Source organism: Bombus affinis, chromosome 11 (genome assembly GCF_024516045.1).
Source record: "Bombus affinis isolate iyBomAffi1 chromosome 11, iyBomAffi1.2, whole genome shotgun sequence".
NCBI lineage: Eukaryota > Metazoa > Arthropoda > Insecta > Hymenoptera > Apidae > Bombus > Bombus affinis.
This window is the reverse complement of record NC_066354.1, coordinates 10,132,879-10,151,029: the sequence shown is the minus strand read 5'-3', so window position 1 is coordinate 10,151,029 and position 18,151 is coordinate 10,132,879. Positions and strand designations below refer to the sequence as shown.

At 42.5% G+C, this 18,151-nt stretch overlaps 1 protein-coding gene across 2 annotated transcripts in view; it reads right to left on the bottom strand.

Moving 5' to 3' along the window:
* The window catches only part of LOC126921660 (homeobox protein prospero), a 71,648-nt gene that overhangs the window by 13,996 nt on the left and 39,501 nt on the right, over positions 1 to 18,151 (bottom strand). For both annotated transcript variants that reach the window (XM_050733375.1, XM_050733376.1), the window contains exon 5: positions 1 to 18,151. This exon is cut by the window's left edge and continues 13,996 nt beyond it. In XM_050733375.1, the coding sequence (XP_050589332.1) occupies positions 17,972 to 18,151 (180 nt within the window). In that variant the 3' untranslated portion in view covers positions 1 to 17,971.

Sequence of the window (18,151 nt, the reverse complement as noted above, 5' to 3'; positions counted from 1 at the left end):
TCGTTATAAGTATTATTAGTCATTAATTATTTTAATTAATCGTTAGGTATAATTCAATTAATCAATACTCTTAACCCTTTTATCGTTTAATAATTATTGTTAGGTAGTTTATAGTTTTTTTTTTTTATTAGGTTTCGATAACGCGTACGGATTATTATTATTATTATTATTATTATTATTATTATTATTATTATTATTATTATTATTATTATTATTATTATTATTATTATTATTAACCTTATTTTTTTGGAAGCAAACCTTATTCCTGTTTGGGAAGGATTTACCGAGGGGGTGGAAGGTGGTGGCTCTTATCTTGTTTATCTTGTTCAGCGGTGGTTACGGGGGCGGGATGGGATCTCGGAGGGGACGCACCTGTTGTCCCGCGCGAAAATCTGCGAAAAATCAGAAAGTCGAATAGCGAATCTCCAGCGATTCCGTGGAATTTTTGCGCTCCTTCTTTTTGCTTTTTTTTTTTAATTTTCTTTTTCCGTTGTTTGCTCGCTCGCTTGCTTGCTTGCTTGCTCGCTTTCCTTTTCTTTTGTTTCATTGTTTCGTTTTTGGTTGCTTGTGTTTTACTCGGTTGACTTTATCTTGTTGGTTGGTTTCGTTTATCCTTAAAAAATCACGCATTCCGTTCTTTCTTTCTTTCTCTCTCTCTCCCATCTCGCTCTTTGTCCACCTATCTATAAAAAAAGCTCTCTCCTTCCCGTTCATTCAGTCGTTCCCTTCTCCTGTTTCTCTCCCTTTCGTTCGCTTCCTCTCTCGCTCGCTCTCTCTCGCGCGCTGCCTCTCTCCCTCCCGCTCTCGTTCTCTCTCAAACACACACGCTCCCACTTTTCACAGTAGTTTTCTCGCTTCGCTTTTTGTGTTTTTTTTTTTTGGCTTTCTTTTATTACGTTATGCGAATTTGCTTAGAACGCGTCGCGTTTTCAACGAATTGCAAGTGGCAAGGTTTCTCGGGTAATTCGTTTTTTAATTAGCAAGTGGTAGTGTCGAATCGGCGCGGAGAAGAACGCTTATCCCCGCGTGCGTTCGATACCTTACTTCTTTTTTGACACTTCTTTCTCTGCCTGTTCGGTGGCGGTTATGCCTATTTATTTATAAAAATCGGTCGTGCATTTTATTCTCATTCTTCTTTTTCCTTTGCTTTTTTTTTTCTTTCTGCTTCGGTTTCTTTCGTTTGATTCTTACACTTATATTTTCGCTTCTCTGCGTTTTCGTGTACTATGTGTCGACGTGTACGTGTGTGTTTGTGTGCATGTTCCACGATTCGCTGTGCTTCCAGTGGTTTGGCTTCTTCTCGTTCAAGCGAGAATTCGGTGTCGTGCCAGTCAACGTTTGCCCGCATACCGGGCCAGCGACTTTGTCTTCTTCCACGTGGCTCTACTCTTCGTTCCTGATAATGATCCTCTGGTTCACGGGCGTCTCGTTTAGTATTCACGGCTTCCTGATCGCGGATCGATCGCCGGAAGTACGATGCTCGCCGCTTCGATTCGTAATGCTGTCCCGTCAGAATTGAGTCGTGAGAAATGCCGTATATTTCAGCGGTGCGTAGCTAGAATTCTATTCGAGACTATGTTTGAAGATTAACATCGTTTAAGCTTCGGTATCCTATTTGATGCTGGCATGATCATTTTCGTGTCTCTGTGCGTCTGTGCCGGATTCGTTGATCGAACCTTTTGCTCGTTCGATATTGCATTTATGGTATTGTGAAAAACTGTTTAATCGTCGTCGCGTTCAACCGAAAGGAAATTCAAAAATCTCGATAAAATTGTTAATGAAATCGTTTTATCGATCACTGATTCCCGCGTATTCTCCACGAGTTCGTGGGATCAGTGTTCCTGGTAGAGAAATGAAAACCGGTATCGAATCGTTCGCGGTTCGATGTGTTTGCCTGTAAATCATAGCTTTGTAATCGGTTGTGAACGAACTTAAAGCATTCGATTAAATCGTTACTATGTTGTACGTTGCCGAATCAGGCGTCAATATCGCAACAACGTTTCGAATTTAAAGCGTCGCACGAAAATGCGTAAATACGAATGAACGTCTAGAGGTTTGTCGCGAGAGAAATGAAGACCGGTACGGCGTCGATTCGTTCGACGTATCTGTTTTCCTGTAAACGATCGATGGGAAATTTGTAAGTGTGTGGTGTATGTGTATGGAACTGTGGGAACGGAAATCAACAAGTTCTTGATAACCCTCCAGTTATAAGGTATCGACGAAATATTAAGCTGCCTTTATCGATCAGCGTCGGGGAGCATCTGCATCCGACACCATCGTCCTCGGTAATTACCGTCGATACGCCGTTATTATCGCTCCTTACAATGATTATTCCACGTTCAACATTATCGTCGAATCGGACGAACGAGCAATAATTGTCGCTGCGATTATTGCCTGCCTGAATTATTATCTACCGGTGATATCGTTACTATGTACACTGAAGACTAATCGAAGAAGATCGAGTTTTCGTATCCTCGTTAACTCTTCTTTCCTTATATTTTTTTTCATTTTTCTTATTACTTTGTTCCTTAACTTTTAACTGTTTGTGTATGTGTGTGTGTGTGTATGTATCATCGAAGGGAGATCCCGAGACGCTCTACGCTATTTTTTGTTTTCTCCATCCATCTTTTTGCGGGGCATTACGCCTCGTCGAGGCTGATCGCATCCTCCTAGAACGTTTGAACGTTGTCACGGTGTTTGACTGTTTGTTACGGCGTGCGGTGTGTAGGCTGTGATGCATGCGGTGCGTTATTTATTGTTAAGTTGCGTGGTCGTTGATGCTTGCTGGTTTTGTCGCGGTAAAACTGTTGCGTGTATCCAGCGTTGATTCCTTCGAACGGTTTTTTCTGCATTTGCATATCTGTCGGATTGGACCGGTTCAGTTGGATCGTCGCGTGTTGTTCAGAGGGTTGAAGGCGGCTGGGTTTCTATTGGGATTCTCAATGATATCGGTACGAGCGCGTCCATGGAATGGCGCGTACTTACATCCGTGACGAATTTTAAACGTTTTATCAGAAGTCTGCCGAAACGATCGTTCCTTGATACTTGTTTCCTTTTCTCTTTTCTTTTCGCCTTTGTTTTCATGAACGAATATAGGTACATACGTGAGTTACACGAGCTGGCCCAAAATGCGCGGACATGACCGATGAGATCGGCCGAGTAAGGTGACTGCAAACGAACACGGGGACATAAGCTGCGATATCTTTGAATTTAAGTCCTAATGGCTCTTTGATGAATCTTTTCGTCAATCGAAATTGGAAATTTGGAATTTTTCTTTGCTTTCGGTAATCCTGAATATTCGCTATTTGATGAAAATGTTATACATATATGTATATACGTGTGTGTATATATATACATCTATATGTTTTTCTTAATTTCTATCGTCGAAACAGTTACATGTCATGTATATTGAACTTATACAAAAAGGAACACATAATTGATCCTCAATGTTTCGGTCGATCGAACTGAACTAAATCCTTCTTGATGTTCGTCCGTGGTTTTTCTGTTCGTGCGTAAAGTTGTTGCACCCAGTGTCGCGAGCTCAGCCGTTCACCGATGCGCAGCATCGCGTGTTCGAATTCACCCAGAACAGGCACCAGTCAACACGAATGATCCTCGCCCCTCTTAATTTCTTTTTCTTTCTTTCTTATTTTCTGAGTTATGTTCGAGTCTCTCGGAGATATACGGTTCGTGAAAAATGAAAACGGATGGCAAAGAATACCGCGGATCTACGCGACGAGATAATACGTGGTCGATCCCTCCTCAACACCTGAAATCTCTGCTCTTTTTCGTTTCCCTTTGTTCTTTCGCTCGTTCTTTCTTCCTTTCTCTCTGTCTATCTTTCTGCCTGTCTATCGCAGGCTTTTCGATTCTCTCGGATTTTCGGCGAATTTTCCCTCGTCCCGGCCGCGGGAAACAGCGAGTCGACAATCGAGTCCATCGAAATCTTTCTTTCCGTATCGTTCGATCTTGTTGTCGTTTCTCCCGTTCGCAATTATTCTATATCCTCGTCTTCCGACCACTCTTTTTCGCTTTCTTACTCGCGTCTCCTTAACACCGCTATCGTCATCGTTATTCCTATTGTCCTCGTCAATCCATCTGCGTTCCCGCCCGAAGACGAGAGTCCTTAGAATAATTTCGGGTGACCCGTCCACTCGCGTTGTCGCTTAGCTTCACACATGCAGGAAGTGTTTTTCTTCTTTGACGCGAGAAAGGAAACGCCTCTCTCCTTCTCTTTCTCTCGCCTGACGGATGGATGTCTTTCACTGTGTGTTTCCACTCTAGCTTCTTGTGCTCTTCGTTCTCGAGCGGATAAGGATTGGTATTTTTCAGGAGGCTGGATGTGAATTCTTTTGGAGCGGGGTTTCTGGTAAGGGGTTTGTGGTAAAGGGTTCGTGGATGGACAAATGTCGCGGGGTTTGCTGGAGCGGGGTTGTTCGGGCCGCGAGACGATCGACCGACGACCTTCCGGCGTTCGAGGAGGGACTTTGAAAGACAGGTGTCGCGTCCACGTCGCACCCTGGTCGCGTGGACGCCTCGCGAGGCTCGCTTACGGTGTGCAATCGTGTCGACCATTTGCACGTTCAACGTGGACGCGAACCGTAAGAATTTCGAATCCAGCCAGACGCGGCGGGAACTGAGAAGACTATTTCTTTCTTCTTCTTCGTCATTTTCTTCTTCATTTTTTTTTTCCCTTTTCATTTTCAGTTCTCCCTAAATCTTTCGATAGTTTGGTGGATTGCTGAGTTAGCTGCGAGGTTTCGAAACGTCCCGCCGCCGGCGGATATATATCATATGTATACATATATTTATAATATATCATTTTTATAGATATAATCTAGAGAAATCTTATAATCTAGAGAAAGAGGAATTTTCGAGGGATAGGGACGAGTGGGAGGGTCGCTCGTCGTTCGTCGTCGGCTGGCCCCGGAAAAAATGTATATACTAAGGCCGATTTTGGTTAAGAATACGCTTCGCATTATTTTTTTTTTTTTCTCTTTCTTTCATCTTCCACTCTTTTGATCAACTTTTAATTTTAACATTAAGGCGCAACGTGATAAACTTGTACTTTTTTCCTTGATGTGTCTTTTAGATTCTGGCCGAAACTGCGTTTACGTGTGTCATGTGTTAGTGTACGCGTAGTGTGTGTCCGCGAGTGTTGTAAGTGTGTGCGTACGTATGTGTATGTCCCTCTACATTCGTGTACACGGTGTGTCGCTGTACGCGTGTGTGTGGGTGTGCCGCTAGGCGACCGACGTACGCCGCCTTGACGAACACTTATTTGTTGTGTGGTCCGAATTCGCCACGAAAACGTTCGCGCGTGCATCACGCGAAAGCGTGCACGCGCGCGCGCTCTCGCGAGCTATTCGAGCTGAGTTTTTCTTTTTGGTGTTTGCCGAAAAACGGAATTTTTTTGCTCTCTGTCGCGATGAAACGTCCTGCTTTCGTTCTCCACGATTTTCACGACATCCATGCAGACTTCGTTAAGTGCGAACGATAGGGACGTTCCTTCACGCCACGTCTCTGTGTGTCGTCTTGTGCGCAACCTAGGACAGCAATGAATCAATCCGAAACTTCTCGTGTCGAAAGCGAACTTAGTAAAACGCCGGTAAAACGTACGAAAGGAATGTCCTCGTGTCGAAAGTGGTATAGACATTAAATATCATAATGCGTGAAAGTAGGCAGGTTGGCGAGCTAAGACCTCTGTCTCAAGTTCTCCGGAATATCTGTGATTTCTTCGATTCGCGAAGTCGGAGTCTGCACGACTATCAGCGATGCTATTGTAACGAAAACCGTCTCTGTAACGGTGATCGAGCGACGTAATCGAGTCTTAATTTTATATCTGCTCGTACTTGATGCGTGATACAACAAAGATATTAATTATCGAATTTACTGTTGGTTCATTTTCGAACGAATCTATTCGAAAATCAAAAAATTGCTCGAAATTTCTCTTTAATTCTTTTGTATTATCAATCATCGTCATCTTTTGCTTAAGACTTAAGTTTCGTAACTAATTATCGATTAAACATTTCTACTAATCTTTGGCTAACGAAGCTTAATGTTCGTCGGAACATTGTTTTAAAGGTATCTCACGATTAAATCGCTCGACGTCAAACGAAATTTCCTGAAGATCTTGCAAGTGATGTTGAAAGGAGAGGAGACCAGTGATCTGTGTTATCTGTAAAGAACGTGACATTGCGTGGGATTCTTGAGAAGAGAACAGAGACAGAGGTACGAAGCATAAAATGTACTTGCGTGAGCAGGTTGCCTCGACTCGGCTCGATAAGCTCGAGCTCGGGCCGGAGCGCAGAAAAACAATTCCCACAATATTCTTTACAAGACGTTCCAGCTGACCGGGCATGATCGGCGTCGTCGTTCGTCGTCCCGCGTTTTCGTTTATTCTTTTTTTTTTCCCTGTTGTCGACTATCGGATACACCTTTCGAAAAAAATATTTCTGCTCGAAAGTTTGTTTCCTCCGGGCCGCGCGTGCCGCGTCCACGATCGATCAGGCTTCGACGAAATTTAACGACTAACATTTATTTTTATCAAAGTATTGTCTGTCTTTGGCGTGATACTTTAAACACTATATAAACCCCTGATGCAAATCCCGGATCGACGAACGATGGCCGACGCGATGCCCAGTTTCGCGTCCCATTGTTTCACCTCAATCTGCGGAGGGTCTGCGCTTCTATAATATCTCTGAGGACTTCATTGGACTCAACGCGGCGATCTAGCTCACATCCTCACACATCAACGTAGGTATTTTTCTTTATATTTCGCTTTGTTTTCCTGTTGTTTCGCTGCTACTGCTTGTGTTCTGCTTCTGTTTCATTACTAAATAAGAGTTTCACCTCTTTCTTATTCCATTTTTTTTTTTCTATTTTTTCTTCCCTCGCTTTTGTTTCTTTTCTTTCCCTTCTATTAATTCATCTCCTTCATTTGTTCATGGTTCTGTTTTTCACACTTTTGTTCTGTTAGTTTTGTATTGTTTATTTGTTTTGTTATGTTTATGTTAATGTTTAGCTTAATAAACCTACGATTCCCTACTACGATAATACGTATAACCTAACACGACTTGCCGGTTGAGACGTATGCGCAAGTAATACATGCCAGGAATTACAGATATATTTAAACACAATTTCTCATCTATTCATCTCGTGTGTGTTCTTCTCGGGTACACGCACGTATCATTCAACCACCCTCTTCCGGTTCCTTGACTCATTCATAGACGAAGGATATCAGACGCAACGATAAATTAGAAGTTTCGGGACGTAACGTCGGTTTTATTCTTTTCCATTTTCCACCTTTCTTCTTTTCTTCCCTTACGGGAAACTCGGCAAAATCAGCGACGAAAGTCGGGGAAAGAATTTTCGCAACGGAATCGCCTGTTTGAAACCGCCTCTATCGGCGTTTGTTCTTTTTCCGCTCGAACATTTCCAAGTTGTACGTTGCAACTGTAGACGACGAATCAAATTCTTTCGAATAATTTCTCTGGTTTAAATTTTTTCCTTCCGTTTTTCTCTTCCTTCGGACGATTTAATATATGACAGTTAGACGATAAGACAGAAGAAATAAAACAGAACGATTTATATATTCCGTTGCTGATCAACGCTTGTATAACAGAGGGATAATTGACAGTTTGAAAAATACGTCGCGAAACATCGCGAAAACATCGACGAATGACGTTTCGCGAATGAAATTAAAACGGAGGGGTCGGAATGCGTTCCACTGGCAAGCAAGATCCGGTTAAGATTCACACTTTTCCGCTAGTCATTCGTTGCTCTCACACTCGGTGGCTGAAGGGTTGGATGGATCGTGACACTTTTAGTACCTGCCATTCTTGGTGCTTTGTGTGTATTGCCTGCCTCTTTGCAATCGATTATATCCTCCTCGATAGCGCTACTGAGTCGGACGACGGATCTGTAATGGGCCATTTAATCCCGTCCTCTCTCATTCCACTTTTACCTTTTTTCCTTCCTTTTCTCTTATTTCATTCCTTTTTGTTTCCTTTTTTTTTTTTTCTTTAAATAGATCTCTCTATCACTCGCACTCTCACCGTTGCTCTTTCTCTCCTTCTCTCGTTTCATCTATTCACACGTAAACGCATGTAATTTCACATATTCACACGTAACAAGGCTTTTTCACGATCGCACTCTCGCTAGCGAAAGAATTGCCAAAAGTATCGTGCACGAAAAGGGTGGGGGGGAGAAAATTCCTCGTTTAACTTACACTTACAACTGGTCTAATAATTTCTTCTCTTTCCTCTCCTCTATTCTCGTCTTCTCTCCTAATTTTCTCTCTTCTTTCCACTTTATCATTTACTAGTCTTTTTTTTTTTTATATATATGCGGACCTCCCGGTAGGCAAGGAGGTCGGCTCTCTCTGTATAATTTTTTCTCATTTCTTTTTCTCTTTTCAATTTTTCTTCAACGCATTCATTCGTGTCATCCCGATCATCCCTCGCATCCGCTCGATTCTCCTTTCGTTCGCTGTCCTGTCGCTCGTCACCATTCTCTCGTTTTTTCTTTCTGTTACTCATCCGCTCTCACTCGTTCTCCCTTTCTCTTGCTCAACTAGGATCGGTTTGCGCCGAACGTCTATCGCCCGTGGCTCCGAACTCAGTTCCGAAATCGCAATTCGCTTGGATTTCTTCTCAGGCGTGACTTTTTTTCCCTCTGATTCCCCTTGATCTTTTACCGTTTCTAGACGCCTGTTGTCAGTCCTGATCGTACCTTTCCCCTTTCTATCTCATCTTATCTGCCTTTCACCTTTTCTCTTTATCTGTTCGAACCTTCCCGAAAAAAATCACCTGTTGAGATCGCGAGATTTCGTGGCTTCAACGACGGTCGCATCAAGGACACTTGGCTCCCTACACGCTTCTACACCATTCCCAATTTCGTCGGTTTCCATCTCTATCCCCTTAAACCCCACCCACCCACCCACCCTCCCGCCCAGATTCCCGACTTGAACGGATCCTCGATCGCGCGACGAATTCCGAGAGGTTCGGCTTCTTCGAGGCCTAACGTTATCTACGTATATAGCCAGGCCTCGAGTCTCGTCGATTTAGAGCTCGAGAAACTGATCGATTCGAGGCGACGTGGAAATTTTTCGTTCATCGACTAGACGAGATCCGAAACTGACGAGGAATCGCGTAACCGTGGGATCTAATCGTGGAGTTTGAGACATTTCGAGAGCTGGAGTATCAACAGCCTCTCGTTCTTCGTAATCTGTGTACCTACTGAAAGGTGCGCGCTTGTTCCGTAGGAAAAGAAGGGAAGAAGGGATGGCGTAGGGGCGAGTCAACCCCTTGCAGGCGGTTTTAGGTCGCTGGGGGAGTGCCGTCAGTGGTTTTTATAATTCGAGGTAGTTCAACGGCAATTGATGTGGTCGTGTGGGACGGAGGGTTGTTTATTTAAAGCTGCTGGCCGACGTTCAGGCTAGAAGGCGAAGCGATAGGAACTTTAATTTAGAATTTTCGCTACCTCTACGAATTTTTTTCATATCACACTTGCTCGTTCTCTCTTTCGCGCGTGCTCTCATCCCTTTCGCACGTTTAATCTTTCATTCTCTCCCTCCCTTTCACGCTTGTCCACGAAATAGATTTTTCAAAAATTGCGCCAAAGACATTAGAAACTAATTCTCTCGATCTTAGTCCCTTTTCATTTTTCCTTGTTCTTTTTTGCAAAATTTCTCACGTTGAATCTGTTCGTCGTTGCCCTTTAAACAAACAACCCCTAATCGAAAACGAGCGAAACGTTCATCCGCGGTGAAACGCAAGCTATTGCACGATTAACGCGAAATCATGAACCGAAGAACGAGAAACGATTTACATCGACATAGAACCGAATCACGTGTTTTAATATCGCAGCCTGCAAGGGATCGAGTCTCTGTGCTCGAGGCAGGAGTATCCACTGCCTTCTCTACCGTTCTGTAAATCAAATCGAGAAACATACAGTCTCGCATCTCGCTGTCTGGAACGAACAATTTTCCACGGTATACGTAACACGTATTTACTCGCTAAATCAAAGAACTAATTGCTTAAGGTTAATTCGACGGCACCGGAGTGATCCACGGCATCCTCGAGTTCCCTGTAACCAATCGCAAAACGGAGAATCGATATTACGATACACGCGATGATATGTCCACTGTCGATAGTTGGATACGTTGCGTCTCCACCATCGACGAATTTTTCTTTTTCTCCTTTTACTTTTCCATTTTTATTCGTCAGAAAGAAATCACCAAAATTCGAAAGTACCTGACACCTCTCGAAATTCTCGACCGTAGGGCTCGACGTTATCGTCTCCTTCGCCTCGCGTTAATTTCTCATTTCGTCCGACTTTTCATGTTTTTATGTTGTTTTTTTTAAATTTTTCTTAAAAAAGTTTTAGTCGCTCTCACCTAAAAATCCCCTACCGAAACGTATTGTAGACTTAACGTGCTACGTGTACTACGAGATTATCACACAGAAAGTTTGCTCACTCGGTGTCAACAATCAGTAATTTCTTCTCCTCTATCATCTCCTCTAATCTTCTTCAATTATCTCTTTCCCTTGTTTCTTTTTACTTTTTCCTTTTTCTTTTTTAGTTTCCTTACGCACGCGCTCCCTTGCATTTAAAAACATAGCTTCTCGCACCGTTCTCTCGCGTCACTAAATAATCTATCACTCTGTCCGCGTTTTCACTCGCTGTCTCTCTCCCCCTTCCTCCGTATGCTTTCCCACGTTCTCTCCCTCTCTTTCTCTCGCATTAACTTCAGTCGTACGCAACTTTTCTCGAAAAGACAAGAAAAGAAAAAAAAAAAAAAGAAAAAAAAAACGAAGAAAGAAAGACAACACGAAATTTTCGTTTTCTTTCGTTCCTAGACTAATTTTTAATATCGCGCGCGTACTCCGTTTCCGCGGGAGGCGCGATTCGCGTGTTCGCGATATCGGACTCTACGGAGATAAAGAAAAAAAAGACACGATTTTATATATCTTCCCTACTTTATCTTTTATTTCTCTTTCCTCTCTTACTCTCGCTCTACGCATTCTTTCGCTCTATGTGTCGCGTGCGTTGCATTACGTCACGTAAATCTTCCGTAAACGCGTATTTCGTTATAATAAATATACCCTAATTACGCTCCTAATAGTTTGAGGAATTATTATTCTCGATGAACATACTTCGAAGTATTCACAGCTTCCCTCTCTCTCTCTCTCTCTCTCTCTTTCTCTCTCTCTCTCTCTCTCTGTCTCTCTTTCTATCTCTCGTCCCCACTGTCGTTCTAACTCTCTCGAGGTGTTCATTTCTCACTAACGTTCTCTCTCGCAACACGCACACCCAACGTTCTCGTTGTGCTCATTCTCTCTTACGCTCGGATTTAGTCCGCACTCTCTCACAGCTATTTCCTAATTTCTTACATTTTTTTTTCCACATTTTTTATCACGACGATTCTCGAACTCGATAGTAATAATCGTAATAATAATATATAATCATATAATAATAATTAGTTTATTAGTGTGTGTGTGTAATCTGTTTTTTTAAGTATTTTTTTCGCTTCGCCCGCCCATTTCACGGAGCGGCTCACAATCCTCTTCCTCTGCAGCGTGATACGACCTTCCGCTCGGCTTGTCTTTTAGTATATTTACGTTTTCTTATTTTTCGCATTAATTACCGTTAGTTTAATCGTTTATATAATAATTAATAACTTGCAAGTGTTAACGTTAAATACTATTACTTAATTCTGCTTACACGTGTTCCTTAAAACTTACGCGTTTAGGTATGTGTACGTATGCTTATTATTCCATTTCCATCCTTTTCCTTTTCATTTCATTAAAAACAATTCACTCGTTTCCTTCTCGCTTATTTATCTCTCGTATCTTGCACTTTCTCTTTCTCCTGCTTCAAGTCATCTCGTTTCGTCTCGTCTACTCGTTCTCCGTGCTACGGCCCCGCTGCACAAAACGTAATAACGGCGAGTCGATCGGCTTTCTTCTTTTTCTCCTCCGTTTCTCTTCCTTTTCTCACAGTCTCGCCATCCACATATTCGTACCTCGAGCAGGAATCGCGCGGACTCTTTTGCCCGTGAAAGTTTCGTCGGCACAGGGAATCCCTTTCGTTCTCTTCAATTTCGAACCCGCGTTAATTTCCTTCTCTTCCTCATTCTTCGTCTCTCGACGAGCCTCCGTGACAACGTCGAACGACGTCCTCGTTGTCTAACGATTGATAACGACCCGAACGATTAGCAACCCTTTCCAGATCGCTTTCACAAATTCACGGTCCTCGATCGTTCTCGTACGAACGGTGAAGGCCGCGATTTTGATCGTTCGAGCGGAGGAATTTTTCGCGAGAGACGAGAGAATGCAGCTGGTCACGGGTTTCGGTTCCGTTTCGCTGTGTTTCTCGTCTTCGGACATCGAGCACGTGTTCGCGATTCGTTTGCGTGATCCGTGGCGGTTCGTCCTTCGCGCCGGGACCCTTGATCCTCGATCGACGGAGAAAGAAATCGAAAATCGCTTATCTGCTATTGCTTACGAGAATTAGGTTTCGACGTGTGCTTTCCTCGGTTTAACGGAGATGTATCGCTCTTGTTGCTTCTAGTACCCACTGCTTTTTTTCACTTTTTTTTTCGATATTTTTTAATCAATTATCTGCTTTTATCGTATATATTGTGTGTTTAACGTATCTAGATTTTCAGAACGCTCACAAACGACGTGGCGAGCCTCTGTCTGCGATGAGAAGGACGACTCGGGATTTTTCTATTTCGTTTTTGGAAATGGATTTTGTCCCGGTTTCGAACTGTCGGTCAACTGTTGGCATGCTTCTGTTTTTCTGTTTTAAGCGTGTGTGATTGGAAGGCTGGAGTTTTCGCTCCAGCCTTAAGCTTCTTTGGTTCTGTTTTCAGCTGTTTCAACGAATTACCTGCTATTGATCATTTGTTAATTTCTGTTTCCCTTAGGATATTACTTTCTATTGGCTGGCTGTTACTGTTTGTCGCAATAATGGCGGAGTATCAGGGTGCTTACTATTTTTACGCGGTTCCATTATAGATAAGTGTTTTCTTAATTTTAAGTTTTGCTTTCTGTTTTTTTTTTCTTTTTTTTTGGCTAACGGTGTGTATGGCAGTTAAATGTTTTTTTTTTCATTTATGGTTACGAGGAGAATGCTCCGTTTTATTGGAGAAAGACGTTGACGCGTAGCTACGTGCAAGCGCAAAGTGCTATCTGCGAATATCGCTGTAGCGAGCTCAGTTTAATCCACGAATGCGTTTTGCGAATAAAATTACTAGTCTCCACTTAATCGGTTGATCGTTGATCTGCACGCGTGTACAGTTAATAAGAGACAGAACATTAAATAAATTTGTAAAAAAATAATCGATCTCCAGGATCCTTCGAAATTTTATACGTCGATAAATTTTTCTCCACCGTATTATAATTCGTTACGCAACGATCAATTCGCTTAACAATTACAGCGAATACTATCAGCTTTTCTCTCACTTTGCCTAGTAGATGTCTCGAATTTCCGTCGTTATCGGCTAGCAATACCTATTATACCAATGCAAAAAATCGAGTTATAGACGTTTAACGATCAAGCAGCGTGCGACGAAAAGTTTTGTCGGGCAAATTTCAACGAATCGACAAATGTGTTTGCGAGGCGCAAACGCGCGGGATTTGCGACATGCGCTCGCTGTCCCGCGTCGATCGCTTCGCGCATTGGTAGATTAAATCTCCCTCGAGATTCACTGCTAAATTTCCCCTGGCGAATGATGATGTTGTCGCTGATCGCAGATGCGAGTAGAACGTAGGAACTGAGCACCGAACGAGCACGGGGATCGTACGCGGACAACGCGGATCGTTCAGCCGGAAATCGCGATCTCGAGTCGCAGGTACGTGATCGTCGTTTCGAAAAATCCCCTAAAACGAATAATTTGTTAAATATTCAATCTTTGCAACACGTTTCATCCCCGCTCCGTTCCTTAGCTCCCCGAACGTAAACACTTTTTAGACCAAAATCTTAGGCCAACGCCGAAGGAGATGTGCTACATTAATTTTAGGCCACTGTCTAATCGTATCTAAGAGTCGAAAGTTTCCATAAATTTACATCAGCCCTTGTCCCATAAACGTCTTTTTCTGCGTTTTACTTTATGTAACCTCTTTTTATCATTTGCTCACTCTTCGTAGCGATTCGACTCGATCAACGTCGATTTCCAGCTTGAACACCGTCACCGCGATCTTCATTTTCAGATATGCGAGACTCGTTCGGTTTTCGGATTGAAGGTAGGCCGGGTATGCGGCAGTCGAATATGTTCGAAACGTCTGAGCTCGAGACAATTCGCCAGGTGTCGCATTCAAATCTACAATTTCGATGTGGGACTTGAAGAGAGATGGGAACAGGGAATGTAACGCATGACGGTGGTTTATATTATAACGCTAACACAACAGCATGAAACGCAAAACGTAAAACGTGGCCGCGGTTAATGGTAAATAAAATAAATGAAGACAAATCAGAGTCCAATGTGTCGTTTTTATTCCTCGTAAATAATAAATAAAATAATAATCAATAGATCGATCGTTAAAATTAAAATATTAGTGACTCGTGACTAGGTTAAGACTCACCGCTTACAGAAACGTGTGTGTGTATGTATACGTGTACGTACGCGTGTCTCTTCTCTCTTTTCATTTTCTTTTTTTCTTTTTTTATTTGCTCCCTTTCTCTGTTGTGTACACTTGTATAAACTCATGCTTAATTGTAATGATAATCATAATAATGATAATAAGAATAATGATCATCGTGATACAGTAACTAAAATACACAATAATAACTAAAATGTCAAAACATAGACGAAAAGTATCGTTGAATGAACGGAGTACGAAAGTGTTTTGATAGAAGGGGTCTCATCTTAACGTAAAAGGGAAAATGGAAATGCAAAAGGGACACAAGGATTTACGAACAAGGGACATCGTGTCGTTCGATACGGTGATACTTATGCGACGCGAAACTAGGGGTGAACTACAATGCCAAACAAATAAAATCAATGACTACCGCTGATCACCTTCGTGATAATCGCGATTTAAACAAAAATCGTCACATAATATACATAACATAACTGATAATAATAGTACTGATAATAATGATAATAGTAATAGCAATAATAATAATAATAATAATAATAATAATAATAATAATAATAATAATAATTTTAATAATAATAGTGCACATAATAGCGAGAATAATAGTGGTAGTAAAGGTGAGAAGGTAATTAGGTTAACTTACAAGAACTCGCTACCACCCGAGACATATGTATAATTATAATAATCATATTATATGGTACGATAAGTTATCTACAAAATCGTCTATATGTATATAAGGGGAAAAGAAAACAAACGTTCGTAGTAAGAGAACATGTGTAGACTCGGGCAATGAATTCTCGCGTCAAAATCCGCATTTGCCTCTGCGTATGTGTATGTATAATGTGGTCTGTACAACGTTCGAAAACGGGTATCTAATACACCGTGTAATGTGTGTGTATGTGGATGTGTAAGTGTGTGAATGCGTATACGTGTGCTTGAATGTGTACGCGCGCGCGAGTGTCGTGTGCTATAGGTCGGATACAAGTGGAATAAGGGAGGCGTGGGTGGCTAACCCTTTGTCACACATTCCTTACGCAATTTTAATCGCGCCAACATCCGTCTTTCGTTTTATATGCCTATTATATATATACATATAATTTTATGTAATTATACATATATATATCTATGTATATCTTTTATACTTCAAATTTTTCTCATATATATATAGGTATATATATATTTATACATGTGTGTATATATACATATATACGTTTTTAATATAATCTACTTTATATTAGTTACGCACCGGCGTACGATTGTTTTTTTTTTTTTTTGTTTTTGTTTTAGCCTCTTTTTAATCTATATCAACTTTCTCCTCCCTCCCCGTTGTTACTCGATGATAATTGTTACTTTTTCCTTTCCTCGTGTATGTATGTTCGTTTGAATTAAGTTTGCCGAATCTAAATGTCTACAACACGTTTTATTTATTTCTGAAAAATTAATCGCCGGTGCTGGATCGTTTTCGTTAAAATATCTCGTACGTTTACGCGTTCGTTCGCCCCTCCCTGTTGTCGTCCCTGTTACTCATACTCCTGTCACTGCGACTAGCCTAACCTCGTTTATATTCTATCAATTAATCATTAATAAAAACATCTCTCTACGTAATTTACTTTTGTTTTACGCGCAATATTATACGTGCACCGCGGACATTTTCTCTCCGTTTACAATCGCGTTTCGTTTTCGTTCTCTTGTTTTCACGAGAGCGAACTTCGAACCGAGAAAAATACAACGACAGAGAATTTTCCTTCTTGCCATGTTAAATCGACATTTGTTTCGCGATACGCTCGAGTTTTTCGACATTCGCGCGTCACGCTCGTCCGAATACGGAATTTTCGAGGCTTTCACCGGGTTAGGAATGTTCATCGTTGGTTATAATCTACGTTTTAATTTCCATCGAATAGAACCAAGCATATTCGCGACGATTTCCAACGTGTCCTTCGATTTTTCGTTTATTTTGACATGGTGCGATTACGAGACAAAAATCTTATGTACAACTTAAGAGAAGGGATTTTATATGTTGCTAGCCTTCCTACGCAGGTTTTCCTGCGTGTTCCGGCCGTTTCTATCTTTCTTATGGAAAAATGTTACTTCCGTTGAAGAAAAGAACATCGGGTTTCGTTCCCGTCGATTCGGTACGAACCGCCATCCTAGCATTCTCGTTGGGAACAACGAATCATCCAGGCTCTCCCTGTGTCGGAGCCAGTCTGTTGCAGTGATCGCGCTATAGAAACTAATGCTACCGAGACGACGTTCGACAGGGGTGCGATCGAATCACGAGGTCCGCGCTTTGAGGAAAAAAAAAAAAGATGCCACGAGGTACGCAGCGTGACGAATGCCGAGTGAAACTGGCCATCGTTGTTCCATACCGTTTCGAAACGACTCGAAACGAAGGGTTTTGTTAGCCGTTTGTTGCGAGTCGTTTCCGGAAGATCCACGAGAAGGGTTCCTCTTCTGCCTCTCAACCGGAAGCTGCGGAGGATCCGTCCAGCGGAACTCGCTCCATCATCAGTAGATAATAAGTATCATCGGTTTCTCTAGAAACGTGAACAAATATAGCTATCATCGTTTACACACCTCGTCAACGTTCGTTCGAACGAAAGCCACCCATCGGTCGTCGTCGCGGGTTATTACGCTCCTTAATGCCTACTCGGAGAAACGAGTGTCTTAAAATTAGGCGATATTCATCGGTGAACCGTATTATGTACGCAACAAATCGAAACAATAGGTACTCTCGACGCTCGAAGCTGTGTATCGTGTAATTCCTTGCCGTTCGTTGACCACGCTTTCGTCCTGTTTTCTTCCGCTTCCTCCAAAGACCGTCGGTTTCGGTATCGGTGTTGTCCACGGTAAGGAAAGGGTGGATAGTTCGTGGCCTCGTTAGTAACTCACAGTGTGCCGATCGAGAGACGTTCGATCGGCTAATTAAAGGCACGAAGCGTATAATAATTATCCACCCATCTCGCGCGTAGACATTGTCTCGTGATTAGGTCACAGCCTGATCCTTCGTCGGCACTCCTCATCGTTCCTGCTGATGATCGATGCCTCCGTACGTCGCGTGTTCATTCGTTCCGTTCGTTCTTCCTGAACGTTGTGTGTACAATCTCCCTAACTCTCTCATGTTCTCTCTCTCTCTCTTTCTTTCTCTCCCTCTCACGTTCTCTCTCACGCTCGTTTTGCGATATGTTAGTTTAAGGATACCTGAACGCGCTTTACGCGAAGGACGTGTACCTCCTGACGGATGCGATCCTTCTTCGCTGACCGTTCTTCTTTCGCTATATATTTTTGGTTTCTTGGTTTTACCGGGAGCCGACGAGCGCTGATGAGCCCGCGCACCACGAAGAGCAAGAGCCACGCGACCTCCTGATTTAACCGAGCTGCTGCAGGAAGTTCGGGGTCTTGAAGTACTCCGGTACCGGGTCGTCCAGCCTCGAGATCACTTTGTAGATGGACTTTTTCCAGCTCTGTTCGGTGTCCTTGCCACCCTGAATCGCCTTGAAGAATTCTTTTAGCGTTTGTTCGACCACAAACCTGAAGTTGCTCGGCAC